This window comes from Pristiophorus japonicus, chromosome 19 (assembly GCF_044704955.1).
Source record: "Pristiophorus japonicus isolate sPriJap1 chromosome 19, sPriJap1.hap1, whole genome shotgun sequence".
Classification (NCBI taxonomy): Eukaryota; Metazoa; Chordata; class Chondrichthyes; family Pristiophoridae; genus Pristiophorus; species Pristiophorus japonicus.
This window is the reverse complement of record NC_091995.1, coordinates 78,610,054-78,632,640: the sequence shown is the minus strand read 5'-3', so window position 1 is coordinate 78,632,640 and position 22,587 is coordinate 78,610,054. Positions and strand designations below refer to the sequence as shown.

The 22,587-nt window shown below is 49.1% G+C and overlaps 1 protein-coding gene across 3 annotated transcripts in view; it reads right to left on the bottom strand.

Moving 5' to 3' along the window:
• Positions 1 to 1,110: 1,110 nt before the first annotated feature.
• Positions 1,111 to 22,587, bottom strand: part of LOC139229979 (suppressor of cytokine signaling 1-like) — a 63,410-nt gene continuing 41,933 nt past the window's right edge. The window contains exons 2-3 of one of the 3 annotated variants that reach the window (XM_070861677.1): positions 22,070 to 22,301; positions 1,111 to 6,712 (exon numbers count right to left, since the gene is read on the bottom strand). In XM_070861677.1, coding sequence (XP_070717778.1) covers positions 6,059 to 6,652 — 594 coding nt within the window. In that variant the 5' untranslated portion in view covers positions 6,653 to 6,712; positions 22,070 to 22,301 and the 3' untranslated portion in view covers positions 1,111 to 6,058. Of the gene's footprint in view, positions 6,713 to 14,121; positions 14,531 to 22,069; positions 22,302 to 22,587 lie in introns of those variants that run through there. The other 2 variants (XM_070861675.1, XM_070861676.1) reach the window with 2 other exon arrangements.

Genomic DNA, 22,587 nt, shown 5'->3' with positions numbered 1-22,587 from the left:
ATCAGCACACCGGGAGGACTCCAGTGCTCGTCTTCGAATAGTGCTAAGGGATCCTTTAACGTCACATCTGAAAGGCAGCAGCTCTGGCAGTGCGGCACTCCCTCAGCACTGCACGGAGGTGTCAGCCTAGATTACATGCTAAGGTCCTCGGTGTTGGTTTTAACATTTTGTTAATTGGCCGGTGCTGATTGGCCACCTTTTACAGCGGCACAGAGGCATTCGCGATTTTGAGGTGCCCCGGCCTCATTTAACGTAGACAGGCAAGCCACAGGGAGCCAAACAGGGTCCACGGATTGAGACCTCATGATCGAGCCAGGGCAGCCACCCGCAAGCTAAGTTTGAGATCGGGGGCTCCGATCATGAAGGTGGGGGTCCCGGGGCGGCAACGACCCAGATTATTTCTGTGCCCCCCCACCCCCAAAGAATCACTCTCCTCTTCCATCTCCCGTGGTCCTGACCTAAAATGGCGATCGGGGTCCTAGTTACGTGTGAGGACCCTGATCTCCATATCAAAAGGGACGGCCGTCGCCCGACATGCTTCGGACACCCGGCAGTAGGCCCCATTCAAAATGGAGCAGGCCGCATCGCCATGCCAACGGGGCGCTAAACCCAACGACCCCATTTTGGGGCTATTGCTGCCCAGTAAAAGCTAGGCCAAGGCAGCAATAGATAGCCACCGCGATTGGGGCTTGAACCCACGACTTTCTAACTCAGAGCCAAAGTGCTGCCCACTGAGGAAAACGGACTTTGGAAAGGTGTTTAATCCCATTGCAGACCTTGAAATCATACAGTGGGATGTCTGAGAACAGGCACTCAGCTGGCCTCTATGAAACAGCCTCTTCCACTATTTAAACCCATTTGAAGGAAAGTAGAAATGAAGGCTTAAATAGCGAAGGAGGAAAGTTCCGACAAACAGGGCGAGAGTTTATTCGCTGCCATTCCCACCGGCCTTTATTCCAAGGCCCAGCCAAATTGGTGCAGACCAAACCAGCTTATTTGAGATGACCGCACCCCTTTTGCAATCCCCTCCCGCCGCCCGCCCACATCAGCCCACACGCGGTGCGGGAGGGCACCTAAAACAACAAAGAAAAGGCAGCATCACAAGCCAGGTTAATACAAATAATTTTTTATTTTGCTCGCAATAAATATTCTGTACATGTGCAGAACAATAATGACACGGAGCAGCTAAATTGCACTTGGTGCAAATGGACATTGTAAACTTTAAACTTTGTGGTTCACAAACCAAGTGATTTTTTTTCTATTCCCCCAATTTTACATGATCTGAAGTCTCTTTGGTGGCCGCCACTGGACCAGCAGGGATGTGCTCGACCGGGCCAGCGGCCCAGGCACCCAAAACGTAGCGCCGGGCTGCACGATGGCGGTCCGCTCGACGCGCGGGCCGCCATTATCGGACCGACCCAAGAGTCGGCCGACAAATAAACATGGTGGCCCGGGGCGTGAAAGGCCTCCCCTTCGTCATCGCCGGTTGCACACCAGCCTGGGGCTCTTACCACGGGGCGCGGCGCTACCAGGACAGCGCCCCCCCCCCCCCAAAACCTCCGGGCCAATTTCCCAGGAGGCCCTCCTCTCCCGGGCGAAAACACCTTTGCACCCCATTAGCATCTCCCAGAGGCGCTAACACGGGGCAATTTTGCCCCCTTAGTGTCTTTTCTGGAATTTTATGCAGAATTTAGTGCAGTTCGACGAGGAAACTTCCTGAGGTGGCTCCAAAGGGAATGGGAAAGGGTTTGCCATGGGTCATCAAACACACGCAAACACACATACATCGCAATCTCTTGTAGGGGAGTACAAAATGATCCGAGGTTTTGATCAGGAAATTCGGGAAGAGTTCAAGACCTCCGTCAAAAGAACAAGGGAAGAGGTTATCAGGACGTGTAATGCCGACCTGAAAAACTGTGGAAGCAAAATCCCAAATAGTTTCAACAATTCTTTCTTGCTTATGCACCCCCCCCCACTCACCCCCCGCTATGATTTTTCACCCTCCTTCCTGCAAGTGCTGAGACAAGGAGCGCTGGCAAACTGTTCAACCATGGCAACCATGGCATCCCAGGCCTATTCTGTGCCCTCCCGCCTGTTCCTCGCACAAGTACACTTTCTCACACAGGGTCATCGGACAGCAGCCAGGACCAGGAACTAGGACTGATGTCCCCTCCTCCCCTAGCCCAGGGTTACCAAGGCCAATTCTTGCAACCCCTTTGCAAAGCCTTCAGACGGAGGGCAACAGCGATGCATCATTCTGGAGGGTGAAAAGTTCGAGAACAAGCAGCTGAAGTCTTGCCCTGTGGACTCCGAGGGGGATGAATACATTTTCTCCCTGGCTCGCTGATCTCTATTACGGGACCACTCAGTTGCTGGTCAAGACTTCAGCACAAAGTTAACTGTAACTACGTACGACAGCCACTGATTCACCGATCTCGTTCAGAACGACTGCATAGGTGCAGAGTCTGGATAATGGAGAGGTCTCAATGTAAGAGTAGAGGCACTGTTCTGTGTCCAGAGTTATTGGATACTAACAGGGCAACACAGAGGGAAGGGACTAGACTTTCCACTTTGCTGGCTATCACCCAAAAAATGGGCAATGTTCCAGCCTTGGCGATGTGTCAGCCTTACTGATTGCTGGTACATCGCCCGTTTTTTGGTCCGCGATTTTCGCCTCGGCGATAGCCCAGCGATGTTAAATGGGCGAAGTGATAGGCCAGCGATGTTATGTGGGCCCAGCGATAGGCCAGCGATGTTTCGTGGGCCCAGCGATAGGCCAGCGATGTTACGTGGGCCCAGCGATAGGCCAGCGATGTTACGTGGGCCCAGCGATAGGCCAACGATGTTATGTGGGCCCAGCGATAGGCCAGCGATGTTATGTGGGCCCAGCGATAGACCAGCAATGTTACGTGGGCCCAGCGATAGGCCAGCGATGTTAAATGGACAAAGCGATAGGCCAGCGATATTACGTGCCCAGCGATGGGCCAGTGATGTGGAATGCAAAAGCTTGCCTAGCAACGGCCTTCTGCGCATGCGATTTTTTTCTTTTTTCGGTGGACAGCTTTTCCCGCATTTCGGGAGGTCAGTGGTCATCCACACATGCCCAGAAGGCCAGCGATGTGAAGTGGAATGGCCAGCCCAAAATTGTGTTTTATCTGCTCCATTCTGAAGTTGTCCAATGTTTTCATTGGAAGATATTCAATCCTTGTAGAAGTTTCAACAAAAAAGGAGGGGGGCGGTGGGGGGGGCGAGGCGGAGGGAGGGAATCATCATGTAAGCCAGACACTGCCCTTTTCAGACAAACAATAAACTTTTTAATTAAGTCACAAAAAAGGCAATTGCTTGGGACCTGGGATATAGACTTCTACAGTATCAAAGGCTGTGCTGTGGTTAAGACGCACAGACTACCCCAGAACCTAAAGGTGCCAGCTATTCTCTCTCAGGGTTGCCACCTACCCAGTTGCAAAGCCTCCTTTCTCAGCAGCCTGTCCCCGGAATGTAATGAGGATCCCGAAATGTCTTGATTTAAAAAAAAAGAGAAGTCCGATTTGTTCAATTTGGTCTTGTGTTTTTGGGAGGTGGAGGTGTTAAGGTTTTCAGTGAATTCGTACCCACAGCAACATTGACACTGGACCCCAAACCCTGGCCCTTCCCTCTATCTGGTTTTGGAACTGGGGTAACATGGCAGCTCGGACAAGAGTGAAGTAGTCCATTGATCATGTGACTGTCACATGACAGGCATCACATGATCGAGGCTGTCAGGTGGTAACTAGCTGTCATTCGATATCCCAACTTTCACTGTGGTTGGAATTATGATTCCCATAATAACCCTGACATTCAACACTAGAAATCATTTTAAGAATGGTTATAAAACTATTTACTTTCTTTATTAACAAACAATTAAAAAAATAAAAATCTGAGTACCAAAAGCTGAAGGGCTCCACGTAATAATGATGGTCAATGTGCTCACACATATGCTGGGCATCGAGGATGGAAGGCTGGAGATTGTGTTCGCACAAGATGCGCTGACGGCTTGGAAAGAAATCTGCGATCGAGACGAAACTGGACTGAAGGCTTTTTAAATACACGACGGAAGTGCAAGGTGGTTCCGGAGCTACTGAGATCGAGGAGGTTGCCAAGCCAAGGAAGGCAACTTGCCAAAAGATGGATCGTCTAGGATGCAAGGCTAGATAGATGGCCTGGGAATTTTATTAAATGTATTTAGGAGGCAGAGCAAGGAAAATTAATCCCAAACTTTTCATCAAGAGATGCAATAGGCTGGGTATAAAGTTGCAGATTGGACATATTGTGTGTGTTTGATGGGGACAAGTACAAGTTGCACTGCAGAGCGCCCTTATGTTCTTCTATTAATCTGCTCTTGATCTAGGAGAGGCGTCACTTGCTGCAATGCCAACTTTCGACGCAACGAACGACTTGAAGAGAAACCTTCAGAATAGCACTGTAATTCCATTATTGGGCTGGCCATTGTGTCCAAGCACACCCTGCTACTTGTTAATCTTCTAAATGGTCACAGAGGACAAATGAGAGGAGGCTGAGGGACGGTTAGACCAGTGTGGACTCGACATTCCCAGTACAGACGGAGACTCACTGGCAGCAAATAGCCTCCATCGTGAATCAAAGCCCGCTTTACACCATGCCTGATTGTCCTTTCCATCTGGCTCAGGCTCTGATTCACAATGTTGCCGTTTTAGGCGAAGACTTATTCCACCCTTATTTCAACTCGGTTTTGCCCCCCTGGTAGGTGCTGACAGCTTTAACGGTCGGCTTAGCTGTTGCACGCCAAGCACGCCTCTGTAATTGACAGATTTCTCCTGATCATTCCATCATCACAGGCAGTCCCTCGGAGTCGAGGAAGACTTGCTTCCACTCCCAAAGTGAGTCCTTTGATGGCTGAACAGTCTGATACGAGAGCCACAGACCCTGTTACAGTTGGGACAGACATTTGTCGAGGGAAGGGGTGGGTGGGGCTGGTTTGCCGCGCGCTCCTTCCGCTGCCTGCGCTTGACCTCTTCACGCTCTTTGCGTTGAGACTCGAAGAGCCACTGCTTATTGATTACATTTATCCCGACCCTGATCCTTTCCCCATTGAGCAATTCCTTCTGTTTTCATACCAGGTCACCCTCCTCTTCCCCGCCCCCCCCCCAAGGACACGGCATCTAGCTGGGGTACTTTGCCCCCAGGCGGGCTACACTTTATCGTCCGAGTCGCCATTCTTCCATGCAAGAGATTGGGCAGCGAGGGCGGGTGGGCTGGTCGCCCGCAGGGCGGCGCTCCAGAGGCTGATCGCATTCAAACCCAACATCCCGCAAGGGGGCAGATTGCCCACCCCAGCCCACCGAGGGTCAATTGCAACACTCCTGAGGCAAGAGCATATGGAGATGCACCAAACAGGTCATCTTGGTTCGAACCAATGTTTCTTCAACCAAAGCCATCTGTACCAAGGCTTTGAACATCGCTGGCCACATCCGGGCCAATCTGTTCAATTTTTCTTAATTACATATTAAAATATATCTATATATATATAAAATAAAAATATTTGATAAAATAACTCATTCTAATACAGTAATGCTTTTGCATAATTAAATATGCATCAGTGCTGGTTTCGAGTGAAACCACAAAATGCAGTCTTCCTTGAAAGAATGATGATTATTTCTGCACATCTTTCGAAAGGCTTCTCCCAAAAAACATTCTCCTGTTCCAGCCTTCCTCGCCCACCCAGCAGGCGTCTGCTGCGGTGGACTTTGCGGGCTCCGTACAGCAGGCGTCCCATTGCAACAAGGGTCCTTGCCTGACTGCACATTGACTGTAAACAGCACTGCTCCACGACGCCACCAAACGGCCCGACCCCACGGGCGGGTCCCGTCGCCCAGAGCAGACGGCGAAGGGGACAGAGCGAGGGTTGTCGGCGCCTTTGCAGGTTTCCCACCCCCCCCCCCCCGTGCCCGTGCTCCACGCTGATTGGTTGTTCCCAGCGGTCAATCCCAGACCGGGCACTCCACAGACAGAAAAAAACCAGCAATCCCTGCACTCGGGGAAACTACATTTTGAAGGGGAACTCCTCGACGTACTTGCGGAGAGCGGGCACCAGGGGAAGTTTCCGCATCCCCTCCATCCCGAAGTGGCAGACTATTTTCCTCCTGCACAGCTGCTGCAGTTTCGGCACGGGGTTTTTCCGCAGCGGTTTGCAGAAGACGACAGAGTCACCGCCTTCGAACAGGAAGGGCTTGGCCCGTGTGCTGTCCACGCAGTACTCCAACAACCGCACGATGCAGTCAAAGTGGGCGTTGTTGAACCAGAAGTGCTCCAGCTTGAACATGATGCGCATGCTGACTGGCCCCTTCTCGGCCCGCACGCTCAGGCTGAACAGGTAGTCGGCCTGGGTGCTGTCCCGTACCAGGAAGGTGCCCACGGGTGCCGCTGCCAGCAGGGCGTGAGCCCGATCGACGGGCAGGGGCCCCCAGTAAAATCCGCTCTCGTGCAGGGAGCACAGGGTCCGGTCGACAATCTCCCGCTCCTCGTTGCGGAAGGTGCGAAAGTGGGTGGGGGGCTCGGGCAGACAGCGCGGGAATTGAGGCGGCTCGGGACGTCGCACATTCGCCAGGGCATCCAATCGTGTGCTCCCACCGACCATCTCAGAGCGCCCGCCAGATCCAGAGAGGCTCCATCTTTAACCTCCTCGCGGATAAACGTCCTGTGCAAAAAAAAAAGAGAAAATGGGACAACATTGGAAGCTCCGTTATGGAAACATAGAAACATAGAAAGTAGGTGCAGGAGCAGGCCATTCGGCCCTTCGAGCCTGCACCACCATTCAATATGATCATGGCTGATCATTCACCTCAGTACCCCTTTTCCTGCTTTCTCTCCATACCCCTTGATCCCTTTAGCCATAAGGGCCACATCTAACTCTGTTTTGAATATATCTAACGAACTGGCCTCAACAACTTTCTGTGGTAGGGAATTCCACAGGTTCACAACTCTCTGAGTGAAGAAGTTTCTCCTCATCTCGGTCCTAAATGGCTTACCCCTTACTCAACTGTCACGTAAGCAGATACCAGCTTGACAATGAAGCATCTCAAAATCTAGGCCGACTCTCCCAGCGCCAGTACTGAAGGAGCCCTGAAGGAGCAGATATCTTTCGGATGAGATGTTAAACTCAGAAGAATGGGAGGTGATCTTATCGAAACGTATAAGATTATGAGGGAGCTTGACAAGAATGCAGAGAGGATGGTTCCACTGATCTCATTGAAACATATAAAATTCTGACGGGGTTGGACAGACTGGATGTGGGGAGAATGTTTCCCCGGGCTGGGAAGTCTAGAACAAGGGGTCACAGTCTCAGGATACGGGGTAGGAAATTTAGGTACCGAGATGAGGAGAATTTTTTTCACTCAGAGGGTGGTGAACCTGTGGAATTCTCGACTACAGAAGGCTGTGGCGGCCAAGTCATTGAATATATTTAAGAGGGAGATGGATCGATTTCTAGAAAAAGGCAGCAAGGGGTCTGGGGAAAAAGCGGGAATATGGTGTTGAGATAGAGGATCAGCCATGATCATGTTGAATGGCGGTGCAGGCTCGAAGGGCCGAATGGCCTACTACTGCTCCTATTTTCTATGTAAACCGAAAAAGTCAAAGAACCCACGGCACTATTTCGAAAGAAAGACTTGCATTTATATAGCGTCTTTCACAACCATCGGACATCTCAAAGCACTTTACAGCCAATGAAGTAGTTTTGGAGTGTAGTTACTGTTGTAATGTGGGAAACGCAGCAGGCAGTTTGTGCACAGCAAGCTCCCACAAACAGCAATGTGATAATGACCAGATAATCTGTTTTTTAAAAAAAATGTTGATCGAGGGATAAATATTGGCCAGGACACCGGGGAGAACTCCCCTGCTCTTCTTCAAAATAGTGCCATGGGATCTTTTACGTCCACCTGAGAGGGCAGACGGGGCCTCGGTAACGTTTTATCGGAAAGACGCCACCTCCAACAGTGCAGCACTCCCTCAGCACCGCACTGGGAGTGTCAGCTTAGATTTATGTGCTCAAGCCCCTGGAGTGGGACTTGAAAACACAACCTTCTGAACTAGAGAAGGGGAGGGGAGTTCTCCCTAGTGTCCTTGGCAATATTATCTCTCAATCAACATAACAAAAACAGATGATCTGGTCATTATCACATTGCTGTCTGTGGGGTCTTATTAGCTGCCGTGTTTCCTACATTACAACAGTGACCACACTTCAAAAATACTTCATTGGCTGTGAAGCGCTTTGGGATGTCCAGAGGTCATGAAAGGCTATATAAATGCAAGTCTGTCTTTATGGCGAGCTTTTATTTTGAGCCATGTTGTGGCATAAACCATCACACATCCATCGCGTATCGTCAACCTGACATTCGGTCCTACTCACTTGTCCCCCTCCCCAAAGGTTTGCCAAATGCCTTATCCATGAACCCGTCTCTCCCCTTTTTTCCAAAGTTTACAGTAATAGGAATTGGATTCAACAAGCCTGTCCCCATTTGCCATCTCAAAACCACCGATGCACTTTCTCCCATTCTAACCGCCCCTATAGCACAATTATAGCCAATGACTTTCTCAGGCCACTTATTCCACATTTCATATCTCTGGTCCCTCTGTCAAAAAAAGCCGCCTTCTCACTCTGAACTTGTTAATTTTTAAGCTAGCAGCCCCTGGTATTTCAACCCTTCACCACAGTGAAATATTTCCCAGCTCGCCTTTGTTAATTCTCTTGACAAGGTCACCACAGCACCTTGTTTTTCTACGGAAAACAGGCCCAGATGCCACCATCACGACCGAAAATCTTACTTCCTGAAGATATCTTTGTTCAAAGATCTTTCTCGTATGCCTATGTGACTGGAACTGCACTGGTTGGCCAGATCAATACCTTATACAGCAAGGGTGAAACCTCTTTAGATTGATCATAAGTCCCTTTGGAAACCAATAGCTGGTAAGCCCTGCAGCTAAGCACTGAGCTGGAGGTTCCTAGGCATTACCCATGATAATCCTTTCTTAATCAGCACACCGTATCACTGCTCCATTTAGCATTGTTTTGTTGCTGCTCCATTATTTTTGTTAACACTATGTCTGCCGTCCACTGGCCCAGTTTACCAAGCGGTCTAAAACCTCTGATGCCCGCTCCCTGATCGCTGTCTGAGGCTGAACCAGAGTGATTGGCCACAATACCCTCTCCATCACCACCTCCGTAATATCTCCCGTCTCCGCCCCTGCCGCAGCCCAATGGCAGCTCAAACCCTCATCCGTGCTTTTTGTTACCGCCAGACCCAACTATTGTAATGCTCTCCTGGCCAGCCTCCCATATTCCATCCTCCATAAGCTTGAACACCTCCAAAACCTTACTGCCCGTGTCCTAACTCGCACCAAGTCCCATTCACCTATTGGCCTTGTGGTTCGACGAACGGCTCCCAGTCCAGCAACGCCTCGAATTCGCTAACCCCTTGTGTTTAAATCCCTCCATGGCCTCGCCCCTCCCTATCTCTGTAACCTCCTCCAGTCCTACAACCCTCCGAGATCTCTGCGCTCCTCCAATTCTGGCCCCCTTGTGCTTCCCCGATTTCCATTGTCCCACCATCGGTGGCCATGCCTTCAGCTGCCTGAACCCTAAGCTCTGGAACTCCCTCCCTAAACCTCTCCGTCTCCCTACCTCTTTCTCCTCCTTTAAGATGCTCCTTAAAGGCCTACCTCTTTTTCAAACCACCTGTCCTAGTGTTGGGGTAAAAAGACTTCTCTTCCTCAAGGTGGACTCCCTAATATAAGGAAGTAACACCTGCCTGTCCGCATAGCGACCACGGAATCACTCAAACGAAACCTCGGTTAACCGGTTTTTATTCCGGCATGCAGGGGAAGGGTTCCCATGAACACTTCCCGGAACAAAGGTTTTCAATTACAGTTACACATTTTTTGAGGTGTGCGACACTCCTACAAAACCCCGATTGGCCAACTGCTCAGACTGTCCATCTCCCATCACATGTCACCCTCCCGGAATGTGTTATTCAGTTGTGACAACTTTGCCTCAGTTCCTCATGACGTGTTGATTAACCTGGTTTTCCAGGGTGGTGCCTCCTTATCCTCTCCCAAGAACTCTAGTCAAAACTACCAGTCAATACCATCCTGTTCCCATGCTGCTATAATCTATGTTCCTAAACATGTTACTGTCCTTGTTCTGTACTGAATATGTATCTTTCCATGAGTCTGTACTAAGCTAATACACCGGATGGTTTATTAACCATCAGGCTTTGCAACATAGCAAGTTTTGCTGCTTGCCCTTCTTAAAACCCATTCAAGCAAGTGTATAAGCATGCTTTATATACAAAAGCGAGTTTTACATACAATTACAATCCCTATAGAAACAGAGGAACTCCCGATTCCTCAGAACCTCCTAATACTGATAAGCCCTTTTAATCTGGACCATTTTACGTGTCAGATCAATTCACTACCTTCAGTATCCACTTTAGTGACCATCAGTCTGTCTCCACTCTAGTGACCGTATTTTATCCCCTTACACTAGTAACACATTATGTGGCTCAGTATGAAAGTTTGTCTAACAACGCTGCTGTGAATCATTTTGGGATGTTTAACTATGCTAAAGCCGCTATATAAATGCAAGTTATTGCTGATTATATTGATGCTGTGAGAGAGCAGTAATATAACACTGATCACACTCTGCTGCCCTCCTCTCCAGCAGTAAATTGGTCTCCTTTAATACTGTACCGGTGCTTCCTGCAGTGTTCCTGTGCTTCCAAAGGAAGGGAGGATGGTTCCGTGCCCTGCTTACAGAGCTGGGACACCAGTGGCCCCAATCCCCTGCCCCCACCACGCAGTGGAGAACTGCAGAACCAGAGCTAGATTCAGAATTCTTTGCGCCCTCCGCCTAACGCCCATAAGCCGTGGTTCAGTGGGTAGCACCCTCGCCTCTGAGTCAGAAGGTTGTGGGTTCAAGTCCCACTCCAGCAACTTGAGCACATAAAAAATTTCGGCTGACTCTCCAGTGCTGCGCTGAGAGAGCGCCGCACAGTCGGAGGTGCCTTCTTGCGAATGAGACGTTAAACCGAGGCCCCGTCTGCCCTCTCAGGTGGACGTGAAAGATCCCATGGCACTATTTCAAAGAACGGCAGGGGAGTTATCCCCAGTGTCCTGGCCAATATTTATCCCTCAATCAACGTAACAAAAACAGATTATCCGGTCATCATCACGTTGCTTGCTGTGCACAGATTGGCTGCCGTGTTTTCCACATTACGACAGTAGCCACACTGCAAATGTACTTCATTGGCTGTAAAGCGCTTTGAGATGTCCGGCGGCTATGAAAGGCGCTATAGAAATGCAAGTCTTTCTTTCACTCTCCTGATCCACTGAGACACAAATATGTTTTCCTGGGGGGCCCTTATGCACACCGGGGGGGGGGGGGGTCCCTCAGCACGGGGTACCATGGGGCCGTGCGTCCCCCACACCCCGGGGCAGAGCCACGCCCTCAGATGCCAATGTAATCTTTGAACAGCCTCGCATGCTTGTCTGGCCTGCAGTATCACAGAGCAGCAGGTTTGCAGGAGATCGGCAACGTAAGTGGGCAGCAGGAGGGGCCGGCAACAGACGGTGTGTGAGCAGAAGAAAAAGCAAATGATATCACGCAAAGGTCACCACCAGTCATTGATGGTTCCCACATTCTAATGAATTGACACATTCAGTGAATTTGGTGGGTGTTTCTTATGTGACATTTCGCATGCGACTGGGTTGTTGTACAGCTGCTGTTGGGCCTGCAGACTGCTGCTGTCTGCATTTCCTTTGACACTTGTCGAATCATTCAAAACATATATACGGTCGAAAATCTGAGATGTTTTAGCATGCGGTGCAGAGTACTGTACTTTCCTCGAGGGTTGAGACTGACTGAGTTGCCTTGTAATTTAAAGAGAGGCATGACCTACCTTTGACAAATGCATGTTGGCTCTCTCTGACCAACTGAAAATGTTCTTGATGTTCAGTCACCCTATCCTAAATTATAGACTCCAGCAATTTCCCAACAACAGATGTTAGGCAAACTGATCTATCATTCCCTGGTTTGTCTCTCTCTCTCTCACCATTTTTAAATAGCGGAGTGACATGTACGATGTTCCAATCTAAAGGAACAGTTCAAGAATCGCGAGAGCTTTGGATTATTATAGTTAGGGCATTTACAAAGTGCTCACTTACTTCCTTTAAAACCCTGGGCTGGACACCATCTGGTCCTGGGGACTTGTCACTCTTTAGTGCCATTATTTTCTTCATTACAGTTATTTTACTTACATTCAATTTACTGAGTTCCTGTCCCTGATTTAGTTTCTTTGGGATTTCCGGCGTGCTATTTTCTTTCTCTACTGTAAATACTGACGCAAAGTAATTATTCAACATTTCCTTATTCACCATTTCCTCATTATCAGTGACAATATCACTGTTTTTAAAGGGGCCAACCTTGCTCCTGGCTGCCCTCCTTTTCCTAATATAATTGTAAAACAAATTGTGTTGATTGTGATATCCTGTGCAAGCTTCCTTCCATACTCCCTTTTTCTAGCTCATTTTATGATATTTGCTGTTCACTGTACCTCTCCCATTCGCCTGGATCTGTGCCAGTTTTTGCATTTTTAATATGCTTTCTCTTTTAGTTTTATGCTTTAGTCGTCCATGGCTGGTATTTTGGCAAGTAGCCCTCTTGCCCCTCAGGGGTGTAAACTGGTTCTGGATCACCTTAAATTAAATTTATGAACATCTGCCATGAACAAATTTGCCCAGTTTACTGTGGATAGTCTCTAGCTCATCCCTTTGAAGTCGGCCTTGGCCAAATCTAGAATCTTAGCAGCTGTTTCGTGTTTCTCTTTCAAACACTACATTGAACTCGATCATATTATGATCGCCATTAGAAAAATGTTCACGCATAGCAAGGCTGTGAACTAAATCTGGCTAATTACTCATTACGAATCTAATATGGCATGCCCCTTTATTGTCTCTAGAACGTATTGTTGTAGAGAACTATCTTGGACACACGAGAAATTTGCTACCTTTCTGACAGGTGCTAGTCTGCTTATGCCTATCTATATGAAAGTTAAAATCCCCCATTACTGCCGTAACTACATGCTTGTCTAATCTCTGCATTTATACAATTTAGAACTTCCTTACTACTACCAGGGGGCCTATACACAACTCCCACTACAGTCTTAAATCCTTTGCTATTTCTTAATTCTACCCATAAAGTCTGCTTGCTTACCTCTCGTTATAGCCTCTCTTATCAGATAGAAACGGGGCAGGCAAACAGAGAAAGAAAGACTTGCGTTTATATAGCTCCTTTCACGACCACCGGTCGTCTCAAAGCGCTTTACAGCCAATTAAATACTTTTGAAGTGTAGTCATTGTTCTAATGCAAGAAACGTGGCAGCCAACATGTGCACAGCAAACTCCCACAAACAGCAATGTGATAGTGACCAGATAATCTGTTTTTGTTATGTTGATTGAGGGATAAATATTGGCCAGGACACCGGGTAACTCCCCTGCTCTTCTTCGAAATAGTGCCGCGGGATCTTTTACGTCCAACTGAGAGGGCAGACGGGGCCTCGGTTTAACGTCTCATCCGAAAGAAGGCACCTCCGACAGTGCAGCGTTCCCTCAGCACTGCACTGGAGTGTCAGCCTAGATTTTTGTGCTCAAGTCTCTGGAGTGAGACTTGAACCCACAACCTTCTGACTCAGGCGAGGGTGCTACCCACTGAGCCACGGCTGTCATGGCTGAGAGACGGAGACACAGACAGAAAAATGGAGGAAAGAGAGAGAGAGATATGTACGGGCAGATAGATGGAGATGCAGAGGGACAGATGCATAGGGTGGGTGACTTACACTCAGCTGTGAAACCTCCCTTGGTCAAAGAGCCTGGCGACATTCAGAGCCTGGACTCACACATGGAGAATGACTTGCAAATGCGAGGTTGCACAGGGTGGAACCAGACCCCAGTACGAGAAGAGGGGAGAATATTGGGAAGTAAAAAGCTACTCATCAACCAGCGGACTAATTAAAAGCACAAATAGCCACACAGAAAGGAGGTTTAACAACTCACCAGCCCCGAGCAGCCAGACGCTCATCACTGTGAAATACATATTTTTAAACACTGCAAGTTTCAACTGTGCCAGGGAGATATCTCTGTCCTCGAAGGGACTGAAATGTGTCTTTAATCTTATCGTGTTTTGTCGCTACGCGAGCACGATGTCCCATTCTGTCCTGCAAGTGCAGCCCCGCCCCGACAAGGAGACTTCATAGATACCACGTTCCGTCAAAGCCACAGCTATGCAAATCAGAGAAGAGCACATTTGCTCCTAGAGCCTCTCTTCGAAAAGCCACCAAGGCTTCTAAAACACAGCAGCTCCACGAACCACTGCCAGCTTCCTGGTTTCACGTTGTTCGTGCTAAAGGAGCTTTGTCTCTTCCTTCGGCCAAAAGCATCCACCATTTTCACTTGCAACTCATTCTGCTCCTTAAAGGTGACGGATGTGGCTCAGTAGGCAGTACACTCGCCTCCGAGTCAGAAGGTTGTGGGGTCAAATCCCACTCCAGGGACTTGAGCACCTAATCTAGCCTGACACTCCAGTGCAGTGCTGAGGGAGTGCCGCACTGTCGGATGAGACGTTAAACCGAGGCCCCGTCTGCTCTCTCAGGTGGAGGTAAAAGATTATCTGGTCATTTATCACATCCCTGTTTGTGGGAGCTTGCTGTGCCCAAATTGGCCACCATTACAATTACATTACAATAGTGGCTGCACTCCAAAAGTACTTCTTTGCACGTTGGAATGTCCGGAGATTGTGAAAGGCGCTATATAAATGCAAGTCGTTCTATTTCAAGCACTCTGAGCCAGCCTCTGCGAACCACATCCTACTGTGTTAGTGTGAGGTATCCAGCTCACACAGCACTCATTTATTTATGACCTCGCTGAGCCAGACTATAAACTCGGGGTCCATTTAGACAAGTCAGGACAATTTTGTGCTGAGTACTCATGCCCAATGGGAACTGGTTTGAGATTATCCAACTGATTTAAATAGAAAATAGGAGGGAGTGCTGTCGTGAAGTTACGTTAAATGTGCATTATTGAAGCAGCGGAGAAGGGCCCAAAATGAGGAACAGTTCCAGTTCTCGGCCTTCGCAACTCTTCCAGAGTGGAAGTTGTGGCCTATCCGTCTTTTGGATGAGACATTAAACCGGGGACTCCTCTGTATTGTTGGGTGGAGCTAAAAAAATCCCACGGCAAACAAGAGCAGGGAAATCCTCCCTGGCGTCTTGGCTCACAATTATCCCTCATCCACCAGCACTGAAACAAATGATCTGGTCATTACCATGTTGCTGTTTGTGGGAGCTTGCTGTGCACAAATTGGCTGCTGCCTTTCCTACATTACAACAGTGTCTACACTCCAAAAATACTTAATTGGCTGTAAAGCGCTTTATGACGTCCCGAGGTCATGAAAGGCGCTATATAAATATAAGTTCTTTCTTAATGTAATGTTTAGAATATTACCTCAAAGTAGGATAGATTGGACCAGAGAACATAAGGTACATCGGACAAAAGAGTAATTTCAAAATTGACAAGTCGCTCACATGTGGTGGAGCCCACAGGGAGTTCCAAGACCAAGTTTAACTGAAGTGAGGTTAGAGGGCAGGGATCCTTGGAACAGAGCGGGTTGACATAACGCAGAACACACTTCAAAATAATGAATTCTGTCCTTATTTCTCTAGAATGCTTTCGGTGATAGCACTAAAGACAATGGAGAGAGAAATCAGGCAGGCTGGAAGTGGCAATTTTCACCACCGTTGAAAGTTAAAATCATCACCCAACACCCGTGCTCACTGACCTACATTGGTTAAACAATGCCTCGATTTCAAAATTCCCATCCTTCTTTACAAATCACTCCATGGACTTGCCCCTCCCTATCTCTGTAATCTTTTTCAGCCTCACAATCCCACAAGATGTCTGCGCTCCTCAAATTCTGGCCTCTTGAACGCAAGAACATAAGGAATAGGAACAGAAGGAGGCCATACGGCCCCTCGAGCCCGTTCTGCCATTGAATAAGATCATGGCTGATCTGATCATGGTCTCAGCTTCACTTCCCTGCCCGCTACACATAACCCCTTATCGTTTAAGAAACTGTCTATTTGTGTCTTAAATTTATTCAATGTCCCAGCCTCCACAGCTCTCTGAGGCAGCGAATTCCACAGATTAACAACCCTCAGAGAAGAAATTTCTCCTCATCTCAGTTCTAAATGGGCGTCCCCTTATTCTAAGATCGTGCCTTCTAGTTCTAGTCTCCCCTATCAGTGGAAACATCCTCTCTGCATCCACCTTATCAAGCCCCCTCATAATTTTATACGTTTCGTTAAGATCACCTCTCATTCTTCTGAATTCCAATGAGTAGAGGCCCAACCTCCTCAACCTTTCCTCAGAAGTCAACCCCCTCATGCCCGGAATCAACCGAGTGAACCTTCTCTGAACTGCCTCCAAAGCAACATTCCTCATTATAATCACTCCACCATCAGTGGCCGTACCTTCAGCTGCCTAGGCCCCAAAGCTGGGGAAATCCCTTCCTAAACCTCTCCGCCCCTCTACGTCTCTTTCCTCCTTTAAGACGCTCGTTAAAACCTCCCTCTTTAAACAAGCTTTTGTTCGTCTGCCTTAATTTCTTCTGTGGCTCGGTGTCAAATGTATCTGTTTGTCTGCAACACTGTTGTGAAGTGTCTTGGGTCGTTTTACTGTGCTATAAGGCGCTATACAAATAAAAGTTATTATTTTTGATTTTACAATTAAAAGCAGGAAAGGAGTTGATTGGAAGCTCGGGGTGTCACTGCAGTGAAAGCTGAGGAATGAAAACTGAGAGACAACAGCACCAACAGTGGTGGAAGGATGCAATTACAGGGTGTGGGATTCCACTCAAAGGGCCCAAGTTTCCACAAGAAAAAAAAACTGCGCCCCTCCGAGCTGGGCGTCCGTTTTTCGCGCCTAAAACGGAGCCTAAAAAAATCCTCGGTATTCTCCACCTACTTACAGGTCCTCTGACCCTCGGCGCAACCAGCACGAGCTGTGGGGGTGCGGAGCCAGGTCCTGGCGCTGAAAACAGTAGCTCCAGGCGCCGAACTGTGTGGGAGGGCCCCGAAGCACGCAGCCCCTAGCCCTGGCTGAATGGCCTCACTGGGGCTGCGTGAATAAGGCTCCTCCCACGGCCAGCTCCTGTTCCCACCCCCCGCCGACCAGACCCAACCCGACACCCGCTCCCCCCCCCCCCCCCAGACACCCGCTCCCCCCCCCACTGCCCCGACCCGACCCGAGACCCGAGACCCGCTCCCCCCCCCACTCTCTCCCTCCCTCCCTCCCTCCCCTCTCTCTCCCTCCCTCCCTCCCTCCCCTCTCTCTCTCTCTCTCTCTCTCCCTCCCTCCCCGTCTCTCTCTCTCCCTCCCCCCTCCCTCTCTCTCTCTCCCTCCGTCCCTGTCTCTCCCCCTCCCTCTCTCTCCCCCTCCTTCCCCCCCCTCTCCCTCCCTCCCCCCCCCTCTCCCTCCCCCCTCTCTCTCTCTCCCTCCCTCCCCCTCTCTCTCTCTCCCTCCCTCCCCCTCTCTCCCTCCCTCCCCCTCTCTCCCTCCCCCTCTCTCTCTCCCTCCCTCTCCCTCTCCCTCCCCCTCTCTCTCTCCCTCCCCCTCTCTCTCTCCCTCCCCCTCTCTCTCTCCCTCCCCCTCTCTCTCTCTCCCTCCCTCCCCCTCTCTCTCTCTCTCTCTCTCTCCCTCCCCCTCTCTCTCTCTCTCTCTCTCTCTCTCTCTCCCTCCCCCTCTCTCTCTCTCTCCCTCCCCCTCTCTCTCTCTCTCTCCCTCCCCCTCTCTCTCTCTCCCTCCCTCCCCCTCTCTCTCCCTCCCTCCCTCCCCCTCTCTCTCTCTCTCCCCCTCCCGCTCAGCGGCACGAACAGCTGCAGAATTCTCCCTGGCTGAAGCACTTTCACACAGGTAGGAAGATGGTTTATTTAATCTTTTCTTGGCTTATAAATGCTTATTCAGGTTGGATTTATTTGTATAATATTTGTAGAAGTATAAATAAGGATTTATTGTCGAATTTAATGAGTTCCCTTCCCCCCCCCACCTCGTTCTGGACGCCTAATTTGTAACCTGCGCCTGAATTTTTAATGTGTAGAACAGGTTTTTTCAGTTCTACAAAAATCTTCATTTGCTCCATTCTACTTTAGTTTGGAGTACATTTTCACTGTGGAAACTTTGAAATCAGGCGTCAGTGGCCGGACACGCCCCCTTTTGAAGAAAAAATTCTGTTCTAAACCAGAAGTGTTCTACCTGACTAGAACTGCAGAAAAAAAAATGTGGAGAATTGCGATTTCTAAAATAGTCCGTTCTCCACCAGTTGCTCCTAAAAATCAGACGCAAATCATGTGGAAACTTGGGCCCATTGGGTGGTGGGAATGTGAAAGACACATGTACCCCCAAAGGCTGTGGATGCTGGGGTCCAATTGAAACTTTCGAGCCGGAGATCGATAGATTTTGGTTGGGCATCGAGGCGGGCAAATGGCGTCGCGGTGCAGATCAGCCAATGATCGAGTTGAACCATCTCGAGGGGCTGAATGGCCTCCTCCTGTTCCTGCGTTGTCCGTTTCTGCTGCAAACCTGGGCGCCCGGGTTTATGTCGGGGAAAGGCCAGCGCAAACAAACAAAGCGTGACGACCGACAGCGGAGTTCTGTAGACAGGAGGGGTGTGCAAGTGAAATATTTTGGGAGAAGCTCCTTTACACACACACACACAGTGTGAGGAATACTGGGATCAATCTGCAGGCAGGTCGAGCCCCAGGTGCAGGGAGTGCGCCAAGAGCCGCTGTGAGAGAGTCCTAGCAGTACAGGACTCCAGTTTACTGGGCCAAACGGTCTGTGAGATGGGTGGGGAGGGGTGCGGGGAAAGGAGTTATATAATTGAGAGTGAACTCAGTAACAACCGGGCAATTTCTTCCTGTTTTTTTTAAAAATACTTTTGCTACGCAATATTTGAAGCAGTAAGGGCTGATGACATTAGGGGACACTTGCCGGAAGGTTTTTACAGAGACAGGCAGGACCAGGAACAGTCGCGCTAAAGAACTCCAAGCTAATCCCAATGGCTCCCCCCAGACTCAGTCGCTTCTCCCAGTCCCATCGTAGAATCATACAGCACAGAAGGAAAGGAGGCTTGCATTTATATAGCACCTTTCACGACCACTGGATGTCTCAAAGCGCTTTACAGCCAATGAAGTGCTTTTGGAGTGTGGTCACTGTGGTCATGTAGGAAACGCGGCAGCCAACTTGCGCACAGCAAGCTCCCACACACACACGGAGGCCATTCTATCCATCGTGCATTGCTCTTCGACAGATCGCCTGCTGATATTCGGAGCACTCACCCGCTTACCATTCTAACCAGATGTTAAACTGAAGCCCAGGCTTCCTGTTCAGCCGGACCTTCAAGACTCCCCTGGCACTATTGGAAGAAGAGCAGAGAGGTGTTCCACCCCGGCCTGGACCAACATTCCTCGCTCAACCGAAAGCACATTAACTGCTCAGTCCCCTCATATCTGGCACAGTGTGGCTGCCGTGGTTGTGCTTGTGACAACACTTCAAAAACAAAACTAATTCATTGAGCAAAGCACTCTATGATGTTTCGACATAATAAGGTGCGATATAAATGCAGTCGTAGTTAACACTTTTAAAGAAATATCAATCATGGGCAGAAAAACACAAAGGATACTTTGCCAAGTGCTCTTTTTCCCCTCGATAAGATCTTCCACCCCAACAACACTAGAGTTGACATCATATTCTGCAGGCTGCAGGAAACAAGTCGACTTCTCATCTTTGAGGGACAGTGTGCTTACAGTGCTCGATCATACTGTGCATGAGAATATATGTGCCGTTGTGAAGTTACACGGCTTCATGTAAATATAGAATCCAGGCAAATAAACTGTCTGAAGGGGTCCTTGACCACGCTTGGTGCATTCTGCTCCTCTAATTCTGCCGTCTTGAGCATCCCTGATTATAATCGTTCAAACATCGGTGGCCGTGCCTTCTGTTGCCTAGGCCCCAAGCTCTGGAACTCACTGCCTAAACCTCTCCGCCTCTCTATCTCTCTTTCCTCCTTCAAGACGCTCCTTGAAACCTACCTCTTTGACCAAGCTTTTGGTCACCTGCCCTAATTTCTACTTACGCGGTTCGGTGTCAAATTTCTATCGCATAACACTCCTGAAGCGCCTTGGGATGTTTCACTACGTTAAAGGCGCTATATAAATACAAGTTGTTGTTGATGTACCAAAACACTGGAATGCACTCAGGTCCACAGAGATAGACTCGTCCCACTGTGGGGAGTGGATAACATGGCTGTAGAGAGGTATTCTACACAAAACTAGGCAAGAAAACAGAGAAAGACTTGCATTTATATGGCACCTTTTCACGATCACCGGACGTCTCAAAGCACTTTACAGCCAATGAAGTTCTTTTGGAGTGTAGTCACTGTTGTAATGTGGGAAACACAGCAGCCAATTTGCACATAGCAAGCTCCCACACACAGCAATGCGATAATGACCAGATAATCTGGTTTTTTGTTATGTTGATTGAGGGATAAATATTGGCCAGGGCACCTCTGACAGTACAGCACTCCCCCAATACTGCACTAGAGTGTCAGCCTCGATTTTTTGTGCTCAAGTCCCTGGAGTGGGACTTGAACCCACAACCTTCTGACTCAGAGGCAATTGTGCTACCCACTGAGCCACAGCTGACAAAGCAGAGGATGAGATCGTAAGCTAAAACGTCTTAACTTACATAAGAATATAAGAAATAGGAGCAGGGGTCAGCCATTTGGCTCCTTGAGCCTGCTCCGCCATTCAATAAGATCATGGCTGATCTGATCTTGGCCTCAACTCCACTTCCCTGCCCGCTCCCCATAACCCTCGACTCCCTCATCATTCAAAAATCTGTCTATCTCCACAAATTTATTCAATGACCCAGCCTCCACAGCTTTCTGGGGTAGAGAATTCCATAGATTCACAACCCTGAGAGAGAAGAAATTCCTCCTCATCTCCATTTTAAATGGGCGACCCCTTATTCTGAAACTATGTCCCCTAGTTCTAGATTCCGCCACGAGGGGAAACATCCTCTCTGCATCTACCCTGTTGAGCCTCCTCAGAGTCTTATAGGTTTCAATAAGATCACCTCTCATTCTTCTAACCTCCAATCAGGCCCAACCTGCTCAACCTTTCTTCATCTCAGAAATCAGCCTGGTGAACCTTCTCTGAACTGCCTCCTTGGAGAATCGCTGACCGTGTCAGTAAATACTGACTCAGGTGAAGCATAAAAAGGGAAGTGGATCAATTCATGATTCAACCAGGGGTCGAGGCCTACGAGAGGCGAAATAATGAGACTGGATCCTGAAAGTGGATCTGGATGGCAAAATGAGGGTTTCCACATCTGCTTACATTCAGAAACATAGAAATTGACAGCGCAGAAGGAGGCCATTTCGGCCGATCGTGTCCGCGCCGACCGACAAACAGCCGCACGGCCCTCGGTCAGCAGCCCTGAAGGTTACATATAAACCTATGAACAATGAACAATGGCGTAAAGGCAAAGAGCACCCGGCCCAACCAGTCCGCCCCACACAACTGCGACACCCCTTGCACCGAAACATTCTACAATCCACCCCAACCGGAGCCATGTGATCTGGGAGAGGCAAAAAAAACAGATAAAAACCCAGGCCAATTGGGGGAAGAAAAAAATCTGGGAAAATTCCTTTACGACCCATCCAAGCGATCGAAACTAGTCCAGGAGATCACCCTGGCCGTATTCGATTCGCTGTAGTACTCACCATAAAGTAAGGGGAGCGGGCAGGGAAGTAGAGTTGAGGCCAAGATGAGATCAGCCATGATCTTATTAAATGGCGGAGCAGGCTCGAGGAGCCAGATGGTCTACTCCTGCTCCTATTTCTTATCTTCTTACGTTCTTATGTGCAAGGCAAGTTGTTTTAGCTTACCATTCGTATTCCTTTATTTCCCATTGTCCATCAGCTGGCGCACATCTGTCCCTTGCCCGCTGTACACGTCCCTGGTGCCTGCCCGGGTCACAGACAGCCCCACACCTCGTATACATGCGTGACCTTTCACACAGGTTGCGACCAGCACACGCATCACGTTGGCGTTGGCGTTTAAATTTAAACATTGCGGCGGCGTTCAAATTGCTGGTGGTTTTTTTAATCATCAACGCTGCTATTTAAATATCAGGTATTACTCATTGTCTCGGGGCCTAACCAGGCTGCAAGTCTGAATGATACAGACACAGACACAGACACAGACACACTCAGACAGACACAGACACAGACACACTCAGACAGACACACACTCAGACAGAGGCAGACACACACACACACTCAGACAGAGGCAGACACACACACAGACAGACACTCAGACACAGAAAGACACTCAGACAGAGACAGACACACACACACAGACATAGACACACTCAGACAGACACACACACAGACAGACACAGACA